Source organism: Dendrobates tinctorius, unplaced genomic scaffold (assembly GCF_039654945.1).
Source record: "Dendrobates tinctorius isolate UK_male_01 unplaced genomic scaffold, ASM3965494v1 ptg000067l, whole genome shotgun sequence".
NCBI classification, from domain to species: domain Eukaryota; kingdom Metazoa; phylum Chordata; class Amphibia; order Anura; family Dendrobatidae; genus Dendrobates; species Dendrobates tinctorius.
In genome coordinates, this window is record NW_027361735.1 from 4,287,322 (window position 1) to 4,304,142 (window position 16,821).

At 44.1% G+C, this 16,821-nt stretch overlaps 1 protein-coding gene across 2 annotated transcripts in view; it reads right to left on the reverse strand.

The window, feature by feature from the left end:
* Nucleotides 1–238: 238 nt before the first annotated feature.
* Nucleotides 239–16,821, reverse strand: part of GABRA6 (gamma-aminobutyric acid type A receptor subunit alpha6) — a 52,178-nt gene continuing 35,595 nt past the window's right edge. For both annotated transcript variants that reach the window (XM_073581010.1, XM_073581009.1), the window contains one exon: nucleotides 239–4,841. In XM_073581010.1, coding sequence (XP_073437111.1) covers nucleotides 4,551–4,841 — 291 coding nt within the window. In that variant the 3' untranslated portion in view covers nucleotides 239–4,550. The remainder of the gene's footprint in view (nucleotides 4,842–16,821) is intronic.

A 16,821-nucleotide genomic window follows, 5' to 3' on the forward strand; every position in this document is an offset into this window, starting at 1 on the left:
CTTCAATGAGAATGGTGTTCTCCTATGACCCAGGTAATACACCCCACCGTACAAGGTATTGAGAGGGATGGCCAGGGCCATAGTCATGGCAGAGATTAATTGATCTGGCCTCCTGGCACATGCAAACAGTGTCCATTACTCAGCATACCTGTGGCTTCACTTTCTGGACCATCGGGGACTCCTCTATGTTGCTGGAGGCTCCTGCTGTCCAGTTTTGCACAAATTGAGACACAATCCATTTCAACTTTTAAATGCATAACTTTACTGGTCTTCACACACAGCACATCCATATTCATCACAGCATCAACATCAGTTTTAGCATAGTGCATCTCTTCATCTTTCCCTGTACTTCATTCCTGTTTATACAGCACATTCCCAGGTAGCACCATATCACACGGTTCCTCAATGTCCTCTCCTTTCAGAATCTCTGCGCTTGGGGGTTCTCTCAGCCATTTCGCCCCAGATCTGAGGGTGTCAGTTCATGCAATGATCTGCCACTTGATGAGCGACCTGCCCATCTAAACTGTTCTCCTGCAGTTCCAACTCCCACTACTGCTGTCACTGTTGTCTTTGCTGGCTGGCTGGGCTCCAATGCTTCAAAGTTGTGGGGTCACTGCTTTGTCTCTGTATATCCCGGGCTCTAAGCCCACCCGAGCTGTCTGGGTGCCCTGTCTACTATTCCACTTCAGGGAATGTTCCTAACTTACCCACAGTGAACCACTCCTACATTTAACTGTTAACTATACTGAACTCCTAGCTTATATTACATACACTATAATGCCTCATCTAGTGGCCATACATGAGTACTATATTTTCCCTATTATTCATATTTACATTGAATAGTATATACATACTATATACATTACTCAGTAACACATAACAAACACTATATACATAGCAGCATAACTAAATACACAACTTTAAGGGGGTAGAGGCATGGTACCCCCTTACATTATGATAATCCATAAATTATAATAGCAAAAGAGTATTATGGAAGACCTGCACTGCAATGCAGAATGACCTTAGAGAGCTCTCTGATGCTTCAGCAAGTTTGGGAAATGGTGAAAACACAAATTCTTTATGGCAACTTAAAAGGGTTTTGTGGCACAAATGTTGTTTGGAAGTTTGTGTTCCAAAATGTAGTTTTTGTTTAGACTTTTTAAGATAAATTATGTAATTTTCAAAATGACTTTTTAACAGAAAATGATTCATTTGCAATTTTACATTTTAGTAAATAGTTTATTATGATTATTACAATTGTCATAACAAATAGCGATAACAGAATAGCAATAGTTTTTCAAAAACCAGAACAATTGTGCATATTTTTAAGGCAAACTCAAAATTCAGAACCACTGTTAATTATGTCTTCATTATTGTTCTAGTTAGTGTAGATGACAAGTTATGGGAAAAATGCTAAGATTTAGGGACAAATAAGATTTTCTTTTGAAATGATTCCATAAACAGATTTTGAGTTATAGTAGGCACAGCCTCAGTGCTATATACAGTACATTGCTGGTTGCACATGTTGGGGTTTCTCAAGGGTTTTGCGTTCCACCAATCATGCACTGATTGTCTTTCAAAGATAACATATATACAGATAACCTACAAGCATAAAATAAAATAGCAGTGTGGGCAGAGCAGAAAGTTTTCTGATGCTGTATCATTTTGAATATTTGTTCTTTAATTCTACATTAATTTCAAATATGTAGGAATTAATTGAGCTGCCAAAGCCATACCTTTAAAGGGAACCTTCAAAAAAACTCTTCACAGGTAGATGTAGGTTTAATCTCTTGGTAAAGAGCATTTCAATTCTGCTCAGCCACTTTATTGAAATTGTGGCTAGGGAGAGAAACTAACTTGCTTTCTCCCGGGAGTCACTGGCATTCAGTAACAAGGGTGTAGAGTAGCTAGAGTCACTGTTCACTGCATTGTGAGTGGCAGGTGTAAGCATGTCCTCGCACTTTGATTAACCCTATATCTGTATGTAAATAGCGTTTTTTGGGGTGACACATTCCCTTCAATATAAAAAAAGCAAAACATAAATACAGATGTAAATGTAGTACTATCTTACTTAATAATACTTCTATCAGTCATGTCTTGCTGCAGTGAAAAATAATATAGATTAACTTTTAACATAATTTAATGCTTTAACAACATATTTTAAATATGAATACAAATGTCCCTTCTAGATGTAATAAACTATAAATATCAATTTGCAATTGATTGAACCTCGATGGCAGCTAAAAAATGGTCTGAGGTCTCACGTGCCAAAATCTTTATAAATAGATGAGCTGGAAGGGTGTAAAAAATATTAAATTATTATACTCAGCTAGTCCTTCACCTGTCCCTACCACCACAGCTCCCACCAGTAATCCGCTCACTTCTTAAGCCAGCCACTCTTCTCTGGATTTGGTCTCCTTCTCACTCTTCACAGGCACTTCCTGAGCCAGCTAGGCCTCAACACAAGTTATTATGTGATGACATGAGCCATCTCACATGACTGTGTGGGGTGAAACATGTTGTGATTTCATGACACCAGAATGTGAATCAAGGCACCAGAATGTGAATCAAGGCCTAACCAAAGCCAGAAACACAGGAAACGTGAAGAGGAGACTAAGCGATGAAGCAAAATGAGAATTTTAGGAATCCAGTGGAGTCTTGTTGGGGAGCTACAGTAGTCAAAACATGTGAGGGGCTAGGTGAGTATGTTAATTAATCGGTTTTAACCCTTTTCCTGGATTCGCATGAATTGAATTCCACAAATTTCCATTTTCCTAGAACACATGAATTTTGGTAGATTCCAATGAAACTCAATTTGTTTAGAACTGATGTCCTAAGTTCGTGCTGCCACGTACTCAGTTTCAATCAGGCACTTCATGGGGCTATTAATTTATTAATTAATAGGGTAATTGCATATCAGTATAAATGTTTAAGCCCCAAATAGTATTTAATTCCTCTTTCTTCAAAAATTCACAATATATTGAGTATTTTATGGACGTAAGTTACTAAATAATGTTCAAATTATTCATTATTGAAAATTAATGGGTAACTGTGCTTGAGGTGAATTGAATATATTATTTCAGGTTTCTAATAAATTTTTATGATACAACATAGGATGGAGTTTGTGGACACAGTAGGAAAGTCAAGTGCCTTGATCATTTGCTCTTGTATCTCCACAATATTTCAGTTGGTTCCCTAAGTACTGGTTACCCACTCCACAGACTTTTCTTTAATATTGAGTGTTTGTCTAATTACCAAGTGATAACAGCTGGTCAGTGCACAGTCACTTATGTGAATAGGTGTATTGAGTTAACCTTGTACTTTGATACCCAAGCACTCTAGATGTTAAGCCTGTGACCATTGCATTACTAGCCACCTGTATCCTGAGAACTTTGTATCTGACTTGATCTCTGTATCCAGTTCAGAACATGTATGCCAAATTTGAACCCAGCTTCCTGCCTATTGTGAACCTAGCACACATGTATCCAGAAGTCTGTAATCTCTGCTTGGTGACCTGAATGTGAAGCCACTGAGACCCTGCTGCTGCCTGCTACAGATACAACTCTACAGTCTACCCTGGATCTAAATAACCATGGTTGTACATTAAACCCCGAATATGGGTCTCCTAAGACCACTCTGCTTACCAAAAACCTAGGTCCACTTTTTTGGGTAAAAAACTATAAAACTGGGAACCTGCATCCTGAATCTTATGTTGCTATTGCTAACTAGGCTCACCAGTACCTTCTGCAACTTTGCTTAGTATATATTTTATTCATACTGTATGGCCTAGCTAACTTTTTGATTATAGTTCTTGTAGGAAACACATCTCTGCTATTTAAGTCCAAACTCTGAGTGGCTTTTCAAAATTGGATTTGGTGAACATCTATCCTGATTGCTGGTATCTTATATTGCTAGGCTATATTTCTATTATTTGTATTAAATCTGATATTCAATTGTTTTCGCCTTTGTTTACAATCTTGAATGTCTACTGCTGTAACCCAAGACTAATGTTAAGGGGTTAATCGGTCTTCTGAAGAAATTCTGCAGTCACTCGATGTGACTAAAGACTTCTGAAATGTTGCTGGCGAAAGCAGGTGGTTACGTGCCTTAAGAATGTGATTTGCATACGTGCAGTAACCTGCCGAATAGATGTGTCCAGCTTTGCTCAATACAAGTGAATTGAGTGAAGCTGAGCATGTCTAGTCTGAATGTCTCATCCCCAACAGCAGAGAATCCTGAAATCATGCAGTGTGAGCATCTGTGGGTTCAGAAGTATTCACACTTTCACCAGAAAACCACACAACCCCGTGATACTCAAGATGGTCTGGTTATGCACTGAGCTAGATAATAACATTTGAGTTATCAAAACTTTTGAAGCCCATTGACTCACTGGACATTTGAATGACAAATTACGTTTTGCTTTATTTCATATAATCTTCAGAAGTGTGATTTTAGTCATTAGGGTATGTAAATAAATAAAAACAAATTTAATGTTAGTGTTAACCTCGTATAACTAAATGTACTTCTGGAGTTGCTTACCTTTTATTCTCTTAAACACTGCTATTTATCTCCATTGTGTCTTTCGAAAGATAAACAACCCAATACACTAAATTAAATGCTGCAAATGCTACTGGGAATAGTATTCTTGCATATTGGTCTATTTTGCTAGTTCCATTTAAAGTGCTTGTAGACATTCCTAGCTGTGAAAGGTCTGCAGGTGGAGCTTCTAGTTGTGAGCAGTAGGATGCCCCAAAAGATGGTAGGTTGTCTTCAATTGACACATTTCCTTGAGAGACCATTGAGTTGACTCTCTTCTTTAAGTTGCAGTTGGAATCAGAATGCTGAAGACAGAACACATCACATTTTTCAGTAGTGTTTAATATGCCATTGATTTATTTTAATTATTAACAAAATATATTGTGCTATAAAATAAAAGAGCAGAAGACCCATCAGCCGATACCAGTGACCGGAGGCAAATATTATACCTCCGACCACAGCTGCACACTCACGCTATCATTTGACAGCTTGGGAATCGCGGCTCTCTGACCGGCGGTGATGATTTTACCGCCGTTCAGAAGCGGTCTTTGCCGCGCTGTCATGCACATGACAGCGCGACAAACACCCGGTATTCAGGGGGCCGAACCCGAACAGGAACACGGACTTGCTGGTACAGTAGGTGTTCAGTACGGACCCTGAACTTTACCGTTCAGGTTCGCCAATCTCTAATACAGAGTGTACTGGCTGTCGCTGTTTTGCTTGGTAAGACCTTATATCATCTGTGGCCCACAGATGTAATACAATTTAACGCAACTAAACCGTGATAACAAAGTCTTCTAGGAATGTTTCCTAAATATATATTATAAAAACTATTAAAGAGAAAATGATCTCATAATAGCAAAAAAATATACATTTTACTTTTTGTTTCTATGTGGTATCATAGTAGACTACTTTTAAACTGCACCTTTATTGCTTTCTTTTTCTTTATGCCATGCTTTTGTTTTACTGTTATGATATAACAAAAAATATTTTTGTATTCTACTATATTTTTCCCGTTTAAGTCTCACTTCTGCTTTGAACTACATAATGCTGCCTTTATCTATCTTTTTTATTTTTCAAAAATTTAATTTTCCACTTGTCTTTTCTATTGAAATTTATTTTCACTTCTGATCTAAAAAGATAAAAAAATACTTTTCAGTGGATCTCCTAAATTCAGTTTGAATAGAGCTTTTGTATTAGGCAGGAGTCACACTAGAGAGAAATATGGACGAGTGCTATGCGAGGAAAAATCGCATAGCACTCAGACCAATGTTAATCTCTGGGGCAGCTCTCCTCATCTATTTTTTTCCTCGCCCGTATTATTCATGGGGGTGAAATCGCAGCATGCTGTGATTTGCACCATATTACGCCCGAGACTCGCCAATGCAAGCCTATGGGTGTGAGACAAAACCGAATTACACACGGACCATGCGTGTGACTTGCGAGAAATGCGCACCGGTGTCTTTTAGAAAAGCTGGCAATTCAGTGTGCTATACTGTAAAATCACACTGACAGGTTAATAAAGAATAGAAAGAATGCATATGTACACATAGTATAGGTATATATATATATATATATATATATATATATATACAGTTGTGGCCAAAAGTATTGACACCCCTGCAATTCTGTCAGATAATAATCAGTTTCTTCCTTAAAATGATTGCAAACACAAATTCTTTGGTATTATTATCTTCATTTAATTTGTCTTAAATGAAAAAACACAAAAGAGAATGAAGCAAAAAGCAAAACATTGATCATTCCACACAAAACTCCAAAAATGGGCCAGATAAAAGTATTGGCACCCTCAGCCTAATACTTGGTTGCACAACCTTTAGCCAAAATAACTGCGACCAACCGCTTCCGGTAACCATCAATGAGTTTCTTACAATGCTCTGCTGAAATTTTAGACCATTCTTCTTTGGCAAACTGCTCCAGGTCCCTGATATTTGAAGGGTGCCTTCTCCAAACTGCCATTTTTAGATCTCTCCACAGGTGTTCTATGGGATTCAGGTCTGGACTCATTGCTGGCCACCTTAGAAGTCTCCAGTGCTTTCTCTCAAACCATTTTCTAGTGCTTTTTGAAGTGTGTTTTGGGTCATTGTCCTGCTGGAAGACCCATGACCTCTGAGGGAGACCCAGCTTTCTCACACTGGGCCCTACATTATGCTGCAAAATTTGTTGGTAGTCTTCAGACTTCATAATGCCATGCACACGGTCAAGCAGTCCAGTGCCAGAGGCAGCAAAGCAACCCCAAAACATCAGGGAACCTCCGCCATGTTTGACTGTAGGGACCGTGTTCTTTTCATTGAATGTCTCTTTTTTTCTCCTGTAAACTCTATGTTGATGCCTTTGCGCAAAAAGCTCTACTTTTGTCTCATCTGACCAGAGAAAATTCTTCCAAAACGTTTTAGGTTTTTTCAGGTAAGTTTTGGCAAACTCCAGCCTGGCTTTTTTATGTCTCGGGGTAAATAGTGGGGTCTTCCTGGGTCTCCTACCATACAGTCCCTTTTCATTCAGATGCCGACAGATAGTACGGGTTGACACTGTTGTACCCTCGGACTGCAGGGCAGCTTGAACTTGTTTGGATGTTAGTCGAGGTTCTTTATCCAACATCCGCACAATCTTGCGTTGAAATCTCTTGTCAATTTTTCTTTTCCGTCCACATCTAGGGAGGTTAGCCACAGTGTCATGGGCTTTAAACTTCTTGATGACATTGCACACGGTAGACACAGGAACATTCAGGTCTTTGAAGATGGACTTGTAGCCTTGAGATTGCTCATGCTTCCTCACAATTTGGTTTCTCAAGTCCTCAGACAGTTCTTTGGTCTTCTTTCTTTTCTCCATGCTCAATGTGGCACACACAAGGACACAGGACAGAGGTTGAGTCAACTTTAATCCATGTCAACTGGCTGCAAGTGTGATTTAGTTATTGCCAACACCTGTTAGGTGCCACAGGTAAGTTACAGGTGCTGTTAATTACACAAATTAGAGAAGCATCACATGATTTTTCGAACAGTGCTAATACTTTTGTCCACCCTCTTTTTTATGTTTGGTGTGGAATTATATCCAATTTGGCTTTAGGACAATTCTTTTTGTGTTTTTTAATTTAAGACAAATTAAATGAAGATAATAATACCTAAGAATTTGTGTTTGCAATCATTTTCAGGAAGAAACTGAGTATTATCTGACAGAATTGCAGGGGTGTCAACACATTTGGCCACAACTGTATATATATGTCATTGACAAACATATATATACAGTATATTTCATAGAGATATTGATAGCAGAATAGGTGAAAAATCAATTGTCAGCTTCTGTAAAATCATTACAGAACCCGACAGGATGTGAGACATGGCTTACATACAGTAAACCATTGCATATCCGTTAGATTTATATATGTCCCTCACTAATAATGTTAGTAGTATGTGTGTGTAAAATTTTGGAGCTTGAAAACGGAAAGATCACATAGGAGTATAAAGTCCATAATTATTTATAAAAAATATGAATTTATTGATCATATAATCAATGACAATACATAACCGATGGGCTCGGGTCCAGTTTGGCATACTATGGGTAAGCAATACTTATAATATGATGTATACCAGCTTATACTTATGCACATGCAAATGACTTTGCTGGTTTAGAATATTGCACACTATCCCTTTAGTATGCATATATTTTAGGCACTTTAGCACTTTATGTGTTTTTAATAGCTGTCCTTTGTAGCCATCATTACCTGATCCTTGTATTTATGTATTGTCATTGAGTTCAATAAATCCATATTTTTTATAAATAATTATGGACTTTATACTCCAATGTGGTCTCTCTGTTTTCAACATTGTATTAAGGAGTGTCTTTTAGGGAGCAAATGTATGACTTTATTATGGCTGTTGGTTGATTTGGCAACCTTCTACTTGTTTTGCCTTTTTTGGTTTGTTTTGAAAATTTTGGAACTGTAGGTGTTAAATTAAAGGATTAATTCAAGGAAAAAACTTGCGTGGGCTCCCACGCAATTTTCTCCGCTAGAGAGGGCAAGCCAGTGACTGAGGACAGATATTAATAGTCTAGAGAGGGACCATTGTATTTGGGCCCCCCCTGGCTAAAAAAATCTGCCCCCAGCCACCCCAGAAAAGATGAATCTGTAAGATGCGCCAATTCTGGCACTTACCCTCTCTCTTCCCATTGCCATGTAGTGGGTGGCATATAGAGTAATAAGGGGTTAATGTCACCTTGCTATTGTAAGGTGACATTAAGCCTTGTTAATATTTTTTAAGATATTTTTTTAGCCAGGGGGGCCCAAAAACAATGGTCCTTCTCTAGTCTATTACTTTCTGCCCTCACTCACTGGCTTGCCCTCTCTTGTGGAGAAACTTGTGCCGGAGCCCAAGCAAGTTTTTTCCGTGAATTAATCCTTTAATTTAACAACTACAGCTCCAAATTTTTACAAACCCACTACTAACATTATTAGTGAGGGACATACATAAATCTAACGGATATGCAATGGTTTACTGTATGTAAACCATTTCTCATATCCTGTCGGGTTCTGCAATGACTTTACACAAGCCAACAATTGATTTATTGGCTATTCTGCTATCTACCTCTGTACGAAATATAAATATATATATATATATATATGTGTGTGTCTCACTGACATATATATATATATATATATATATATATATATATATATATAGACTGTATATATGTTTTCACAAATATTTGAGGCCAGGGATCCATCATATGTCCATTTTGCAAGCCGGCGAGAAAATCTCGCCTTCGGATGCCATACGGATTTCACACGGATGCTTAGATGTGAGAAAGTCGAATCTTCGCATTGCACATGGATGACATACGGATCACTGTTCAGGGAACATTTCTGCGATTCTCGTCCATAGAAAACGGAGCGTATTTTTATACATTGTGTGTGACTCCAGTCTTATATTGTGAACAGTGGAGTGGAACTGAAAAAGTTTGAAAATTGCAGCTGGGGTATAGTGCAAAGTGGCTGGTGTTATTGGATAAATCTGCCGTTATTAGTGTTGAGCATTCCGATACCGCAAGTATCGGGTATCGGCCGATATTCGCTGTATCAGAATTCCGATACTTAGTTCCGATACTTTTTTAATATCGAATACCGGAATCGGAAGTTCCAATAATGCTAGGAGCCCGCTCGATTTGATTCAGCCAATGGGGATCTTCAGAAGTGTGGGCACATCCTGTTAGGCATGTAGGCATGTTAACTACTGGCATGACTGTGATTGGCTGCTGAAATGATGTCATGATGCACTATAAAAACCGCTGCAGCCGCCATTTCTGGTCACTCTGCTGTGAATTCAGTTAGGGACAGGCTGCTGTTGAAGACTGTGAGGGACAGTTAGAAATAGCGATCATCAAACATAGCTCTACCCAGGCTACATAATCCACCACTGTAGCATTTTTGTAGCCCAGCAGCACTGTTTTAATAACTGTCTGCAAGGGCTGTGTGAGTGCAGACCCACGCTGTGTAGTGTGTCCTGCAGGCACGTCTGCTTGTAGGCCGCCCAGTGTGTGTCTCTGCCTCATACACATTTTTCTTTTATTGCTGCTTTTTTTTTCTCCTGTATAGTGTGCTTCCATATGTATCCATATATGTTGGTTGCAAACACTAAAGGAGTGGACAGCGGAGCCTTTCAGCAGCCTTTCAGTGCTATAGCCCATTTCTCTGCACTGTTTTTGGCTGTCTGATAGGTCTCTCTGTGTGTGAGTGCAGCTTACGTTGCAGTGTGTTCTACAGCCACCGCTAGCTGTAGTCCGCTCAGTGTGCGTCACTGCCTCATACATAGTCCTTTTTTTGCAGCTAATTTATCCAGATTTTTGTTCCTATATTAGTGTGCTTCCATCCGCATCCATTGTCATTGGTTGGTTGCAAACACTATATAGGATTAGATAGAGGAGCCTTTTTGCTGGCTTGTGCCCTTCAGGGCCATCCAGACTAGTATCACCCTATTTTTTGGAGCCTCATCAATTGCATTGTAGGTTAGCTTCCTGCATTGTAATCGCTCCAAAAAGTTTGTGATACTATAGCTTTCAAACTTTGGTCACATCCTTTTCTTCCCCCCCCAAAAAAAAAAGAAAATAAAGTTCACCAAACACTCCACTTTACAGTTGTGTAGGCCACATTAGATCATATTAAAGTGTAGTACACACACTCTTAGCCAAATTAGTGTTTCTTATACTGGTTAGCAGGTGTTCAGGAATAAGAACACTAAGCCACCCCTTTTTTACTTTTCTGCCTATCTTTATCAGTCTACCAAGATGAAGAAGGCAGGGAGTAAGGCACATGGTCGTGGCCGTGGAGTTTAAGCAGGGAGAGGACGGGGGGATTCAGCAGGGAGAGGACGTGGGGATTCGGTGTCTGCTGTGGCCACCAGTGACCCGGCATCCCCCTCTTTTACCAGGCAACAGTCCTTCATGCGCAGCTTTGTAGGACCTCGCCGTACCCCACTGCTGCGTGACGAACAAATTGAAGCCGTTGTCGGATGGATGGCAGCTAACGCATCCACTTCAATGACTTCCGCATCCTCCCAAGGCCAGAGCACTGAAGAGCAACCATCTGTCTCTTCATCACCTGCCAAATTGCCCAGGCAGTCTGAGAGCCCTGGACAGGAGCCATCTCAATCTTTACTTCTGTTCTCAGAATCTGTTGGCTTGGAAAGAGGTGGCCAGCCAAGCAGCATTCTAGAGCGTGAAGAAGAGGGAGTATGCAGTGATGCGCAACTGCTTTGTCCCTCTGAATCTGAAGAGGTGGGTGGGCCAGTGCCTATTGTCAGCACAGCTCAGTGCTCATCTGATGATGATGAGACTCAGTTGCCAATTTCTGGTGCGTACTGTGCTGGCGAGACAACCCAGGACCAGCCGGTGCTTGAAGAGGGGAGTGGAGATGATGAGGTCCTTGACCCATCATGGCGTCAGCCACAGGAAGGTGGTGGGAGCAGCTCTGAGGAAGAGATTCCCCGAACGGCCAAAAGAGGAGGGAGAGGGCGGGGGCAGACTTGGTTGCCTGTAGCCTCCACTTTGGCACCCGTGAGGAGCAATCCTCTTCCAAAACACAAAACGGGCGCTCCCAGGACTTGCAGTGCGTGGTCTTTTTTGACACAGTTGCAGATGACATTTGCTTTGTCAAATGCAAGCTGTGTCATCAGCAAGTTAAACGAGGGAAAAATGTGAGCAACCTCAATACCACAAATATGTGGAAACATGTCTGTACCAAGCACGAGGTGGAGTTACACAGACACACTGAAGATGTAGGCCAACCTTCAGCAGCACCTACCCTCTTCAGCTTGTGTTGGGGCCTCTTCCTCCAGCTCACACACAGCTGGTTCGGCTTCCTCACTGGAACGCCATGGAAGAACCACTGCCACTGTTGTCCAGAGACCCAGTGAAATTCCACCCACTGAACCACGTTCTCAGTCATCAGCACACTCCCAGGCCACTCACCAGCAATCGGTAGCACAGGCATGGGAGAAAAAGCGGCCATACTCGGCAAACCATCCCCGAGCACTGGCTCTGAATGCCGGCATTGCCAAACTACTGGCCCTTGAGATGCTGTCATTCAGGCTGGTGGAGACTGACACCTTCCGGAACTTGATATCATTGGCAGTTCCACAATACAATGTGCCCAGCCACTTTTATTTCAGCAGGCAAGCCGTCCCTGCCCTGCAAAAGCATGTGGAGGGAAAAATTAAAAATGCGCTACTAAACGCCGTCAGTAGCAAGGTCCACCTGACCACCGATGCGTGGACCAGTAGCCATGGACAGGGACGATACCTTTCCCTCACTGCCCATTGGGTCCATGTTGTGGAGCCGGGTACAGATCTGGAGAGTGGCTCTGTACGTATTCTGCCAACTCCAAGGATTGCAGGAATGCAGTCTGTACATATTGAGTCCTCCTCCTACTCTAGTTCCTCGGAATCAGCACTGCATGAGCCTGTTAGGCCAGATAGGAGCACAGGTGTGGCCAAACGTCAACAGGCCGTCCTTAAATTAATTTCTTTGGGGAATCGGAGCCACACAGCACAGGAGCTCTGGAATGCCATCAAGCAGGAGAGCGATGTGTGGTTTGTGCCAACGAATCTCCAGCCAGGTTTGGTAGTGAGTGACAATGGCCGAAATCTAGTGGCAGCTCTGGGCCTAGGCAACCTCACTCACATACCATGTCTGGCACACGTGCTCAATTTGGTCGTGCAGAGCTTTCTGAGGGACTATCCGGATCTTGATGCACTGCTGCACAAGGTTCGCCTAGAGTGTGCTCACTTGCGGCGTTCCAGCATGGCAAGATCGCGCATTGCATCTCTGCAACGCCGATTCCACCTGCCAGAACATCGCATCATATGTGACCTCCCCACCAGGTGGAATTCAACGTTACATATGTTGGTGCGGTTGTGTGAGCAGCAGGCAGCAGTAATGGAGTACCAGCTGCATCAGGCGCAAACAAGTCGCACTGTGCGCCGGACACACTTCACCACCACTGAGTGGGCCACTATGAGGGACATCTGCCAAGCTTTGCGTGCGTTCGATGACTCCACGCGGATGGCCAGTGCAGATGATGCACTAATCAGCATGACTGTCCCCCTCATCTGTCTGCTTCAAAAAACCTTACAAGCACTAAGTGAGGAGGTTTTTGAAGAGGTCGAGGATGAGGAGTCAGAAATGCCATCTGCTTCTGGCAAGTCTGTGCAACGTGCTTCCACACAAAGGCCCAGGCAGGGGACACTTAGTGAGGAGGATGACGAGGAGTCAATGGAGGAGGAGGAACACATCTCTCCAGAGGAGGGAGGTACACAAGGCTCTAGTAGTCAGTGTGTACAGCGAGGGTGGGGTGATGCTGAGCAGGCTGAGATGCTGCCTCAAGCTGGGGACAGCGTTTCCGGTCCAGTTGGCAGTCTGCAGCACATGGTTGATTTCATGCTGCAGTGCTTGTTAAATGACCGCCGCATCGCCAAAATTCTCCACACATTATTGGGTGTACACCCTCCTAGATCCTCGCTACCGGGACAACTTACAAAGCCTCATACCACAGTTGAACCGGGAGCGAAAAATGAGGGAGTACCAAGAAACACTTGTGCAGGCCATCATGTTCTCCATTCCCCCCGCAAGTGTTGCTGGTAGTGCTTTTCAAAGCAGCCATGTGGGTAGAGGCAGTGGAGGAAGCTCTGCACAAAGAGGTAGCAGAGGCAGTGCCGCAGGACAAGGCAAGGCCAGTATGGCCCAAAGGTGGAAAAGTTTTGTGGGACCGCCACAAACAGCTACACCATCACAGACGGCTCCAGTCAGCAGGAGGCAACGTTTCCGTCAGTTGGTGACAGACTACTTGTCTTGCCCTGTTAGTGTACTCCCAGACGGCTCTTCCTCATTCAAGTATTGGGTCTCTAAGCTGGATACATGGCTAGAGCTTAGCCAGTATGCATTGGAGGTGCTGGCTTGCCCTGCTGCCAGTGTATTATCGGAACGCGTCTTTAGTGCTGCAGGTGGTGTGGTAACAGACCGTCGCATACGACTATCTGCCGATAATGTTGACCGGCTTCCTTTTCTGAAAATGAACAAGGCCTGGATCTCACCTGAATTTGCCAGTCCTCTTCCAGAATAAATAATTGGCTGGCAACAGGATCCAGGTCTCCTGTTGTGTTCATGTTTCTATGACCTGAACTTTATTTCCTGGGCTACAGCAACGCCCGTTGTTGCTCAGAACTGCTGTCCACACAGACAAAACACTCGCTCATGTGTAAGTGGGGTTCGGTAATGTCAGCTGATCCCCTGCTGTGTGTATGGCAAAGTGTCCTGCTCCCTCCACAGTCAAACAACCACAGATTTACACCTGGCTCCAAGTAGGCCTCGGCCTACTACCTTATTTTCCCTGGGCTCCGACACCGCCAGTTGGTGCTCAGAAGTGCTGTCCGCACAGACAAAACACTCGCTCATGTGTAAGTGGGGTTCGGTAACGTCAGTTGATCCCCTGCTGTGTGTATGGCAAAGTGTCCTGCTCCCTCCACAGTCAAACCACCTCAGATTTACACCTGGCTCCAAGTAGGCCTCGGCCTACTACCTGATTTTCCCTGTGCTCCGACACCGCCAGTTGGTGCTCAGAAGTGCTGTCCGCACAGACAAATCACTTGGTCATGTGTAAGTGGGGTTCGGTAACATCAGCTGATCCCCGCTGTGTGTATGGCAGTGTCCTGCTCCCTCCACAGTCAAACAACCTCAGATTTACACCTGGCTCCAAGTAGGCCTCGGCCTACACCATGATTGTCCCTGGGCTCCAACAACGTCAGTTGGTGCTCGGAAGTGCTGTCCACACAGAAAAAAACACTTGTTCTTGTGAAAGTGGGGTTCGGTAATGTCTGCTGATCCCCTGCTGTGTGTACGGCAAACTCTCCTGCTGCCTCCAAATTCATACAACTTCTTATCTTAAACTGCCTCCAAGTAGGCCTACAAAATGACTATCCCTGGGCTCCAACATCGTCAGTTGTTGTTCGGAAGTGCTGTCTACACAGAAACAAACACTCGTTCAGGTGAAAGTGGGGGTCGGTAACGTCAGCTGATCCCCTGCTGTGTGGAGGGCAAACTGCTGCTGCCTCCAAATTGTAACTACTTCAGATTTAAACATTCTCTGATTTGGCCTCTGTCTCCACTCTGTCTCTAGTATTTCCCCTGACCTCCAACACTGCCAGTTCCTGCTCACAGTTGCCGTCCACGCATTCCACACGTGTTCCTGTGTTCCTGGTGTTCTGTTACGTGAGCAGATCCCCCAATGTGTGTCCGGCACTGTCTCCTGCGCTGTCCACCTGCAAGCGGTGGGAATGTGGACAGAGCAGGAGACAGTGGCAGACACACATCAGGAGATCTGCTGACATTACAGAACCCCAGTAACACAGGAACACGTGTGGATTGGGCAGACGGCTGCTGTACGCATATACTGGCGGTGTTGGTGGTCACGTGAAATCCTGGAAACAGAGTGGAGACAGATGCCTAATTGGAGCACGTTGACAGTCTGTTGTAGCCTACAAACAATCTAAAACTGCCACCAAGTAGGCCTCGGCCTGCACCATGATTGTCCCTGGGCTCCAACAACGCCTGTTGGTGCTCGGAAGTGCTGTCCACACAGAAAAACACACTTGTTCATGTGAAAGTGGGGTTCGGTAACGTCTGCTGATCCCCTGCTGTGTGTACGGCAAACTCTCCTGCTGCCTCCAAAGTCAAAATACCTCCGATTTACACCTGGCTAGTAGTAGGCCTCGGCCTGCACCATGATTGTCCCTGGCCTCCAACAATGCCAGTTGGTGCTCGGCAGTGTCTTTGGCACGGGTACTCCCTGTTGCCCAGCCTGGTTCCAGCACGCCAGCTGTTTCCGGGTAGTGTCAAGGTCACTATGCCACCAATCCGTTGTCCTGTCGTCTTGCGGCCGGGTTTGCCAACTCTACGGTGCCTGTAGTTTAGGTGACTCCTATGTGGGCTGTGGGAACTGGCACTGAAGGCTGGCTCCGTAGTGCCAATGGGACATGGACCCCCTGTAGGACTGTGGGTTTCGGTAACTGCGGCCGGCTTGCGGCCTGGCTACTTTGCTTTGGATGGGTACCTTCTGCTAACCACTCGGGTTCCAGCACTGTCAGCTGGTTCTCGCCAGAGCCTTTGGCCTAGGTGCCTCCATCTTGGTATCCGAAGGTCCAGCACTGTCAGCTGGTCCTTGGTAGTGCTTTCTAGCACAGGTACCTCCTGCCTAGTAACCGTGGTCCAGCACCGTCAGCTGTTCCTCGGTAGTGCCATTGGCTCTTGTAGCTTTTGCTACCCATCTGGGTTCCAGCACCGTCAGCTGGTTCTCGGCAGTGTCTTTGACACAAGTACTCCCTGTTGCCCAGCCTGTTTTCAGCACGCCTGCTGTTTCCGGGTAGTGTCAAGGTCACTATGCCACCAATCCGTTGTCCTGTCGTCTTGCGGCCGGGTTAGCCGACTCTACGGTGCCTGCAGTTTAGGTGACTCCTATGTGGGCTGTGGGAACTGGCACTGAAGGCTGGATCCGTAGTGCCAATGGGACATGGACCCCCTGTAGGACTGTGGGTTTCGGTAACTGCGGCCGGCTTGCGGCCTGGCTACTTTGCTTTGGATGAGTACCTTCTGCTACCCACCCGGGTTCCAGCATTGTCAGCTGGTTCTCGCCAGAGCCTTTGGCCTAGGTGCCTCCATCTCGGTATCCGAGGTCCAGCACCGTCAGCTGGTCCTTGGTAGTGCTTTTTAGCACAGGTACCTTCT